The sequence below is a fragment of the Bison bison genome, unplaced genomic scaffold (assembly GCF_000754665.1).
Source record: "Bison bison bison isolate TAMUID 2011002044 unplaced genomic scaffold, Bison_UMD1.0 scf7180017864352, whole genome shotgun sequence".
Classification (NCBI taxonomy): Eukaryota; Metazoa; Chordata; class Mammalia; order Artiodactyla; family Bovidae; genus Bison; species Bison bison.
In genome coordinates, this window is record NW_011494924.1 from 6489003 (window position 1) to 6489996 (window position 994).

The 994-nt window shown below is 48.8% G+C and overlaps 1 gene segment (V, D, J or C); it reads left to right on the forward strand.

The window, feature by feature from the left end:
- Positions 1–210: 210 nt before the first annotated feature.
- LOC104999490 lies at positions 211–731 on the forward strand. The segment is given in 2 exon segments: positions 211–259; positions 358–731. Coding segments are annotated over 2 exon segments (423 nt in total).
- The last annotated feature ends 263 nt before the right edge of the window (positions 732–994 follow it).

The following is a 994-nucleotide window of genomic DNA, read 5'->3' on the forward strand; positions in this document are numbered from 1 at the left end:
CAGAATCAGGAAAAAGACAATTGAAGCCGTCTGAAATCCACACCAGTTGTTTCACCAACTTTCCCTGCACTCCCAGTCTATGAAAAGCTAGCCTCTCACGTACGTGGGGACTGTGACGACCACAGGAAGCAACCACGTCACAAGGAGGTGCTGAGGAGGAGGAGGCCCTGAGAGGAAAAGCCACTGCACTGCTTTCTCCCTGAGCCAGCCATGTGCCTTGGCCTCCTGTGCTGTATGGCTCTTTTATTCTGGGGAGCAGGTGAGGTGAATTAACTGAATTCTAGATTCAGGACTTTCTCCCGAGGCTGCAAAATCAGGCTCCTTCAAGGGCTTTTTCTTCACTTTCTTTTCTCACAGGCTCCATGGACACTGAGGTCACCCAGAGTCCCAGTCATCTGCTCAAAGGAAAAGACCAGAGAGCCAAAATGGATTGTGTCCCCAAAAAAGGACACTCTTATGTTTACTGGTATCGCAAGAAGCTGGAAGAAGCATTAGAATTTTTGGTTTACTTTCAGAAGCAAGACATTGTGGAAGATACAGCCATGTTCAAACAGCGATTTTCAGCTGAGTGCCCCCAAAACTCACCCTGCAGCCTGGAAATCAACTCCACTGAGGCAGCGGACTCGGCTCTGTATTTCTGTGCCAGCAGCCAGTCCACAGTGCTGCACATCAGCTCTCCTTCGAACACAAACTCACCGTGGACCCAGCTCAGGAAATCAGTGGTGTCGTAGGAGGGTGGGAACTACCAGAAACCCACCTTGAAAGAGCATAAAGCAGAAGGAAAAATCTGTAAATGGCCACACAGGATGAGTAGAAGGGGAGGTGGAAAATAGCTGGTGGGAACACAAATCCAAGAATGGGGCAGGAAGCTGTAAGGGGTCTCAGATTCCCCAGTTTGCAGGGTATCTGGCAAAGGAGACACGGGATATGACCTTCCTGGGTTCCTAACAATCTTTATTAAGACGTGTAATTTTGAGCTTTTCACTTGGCAAAA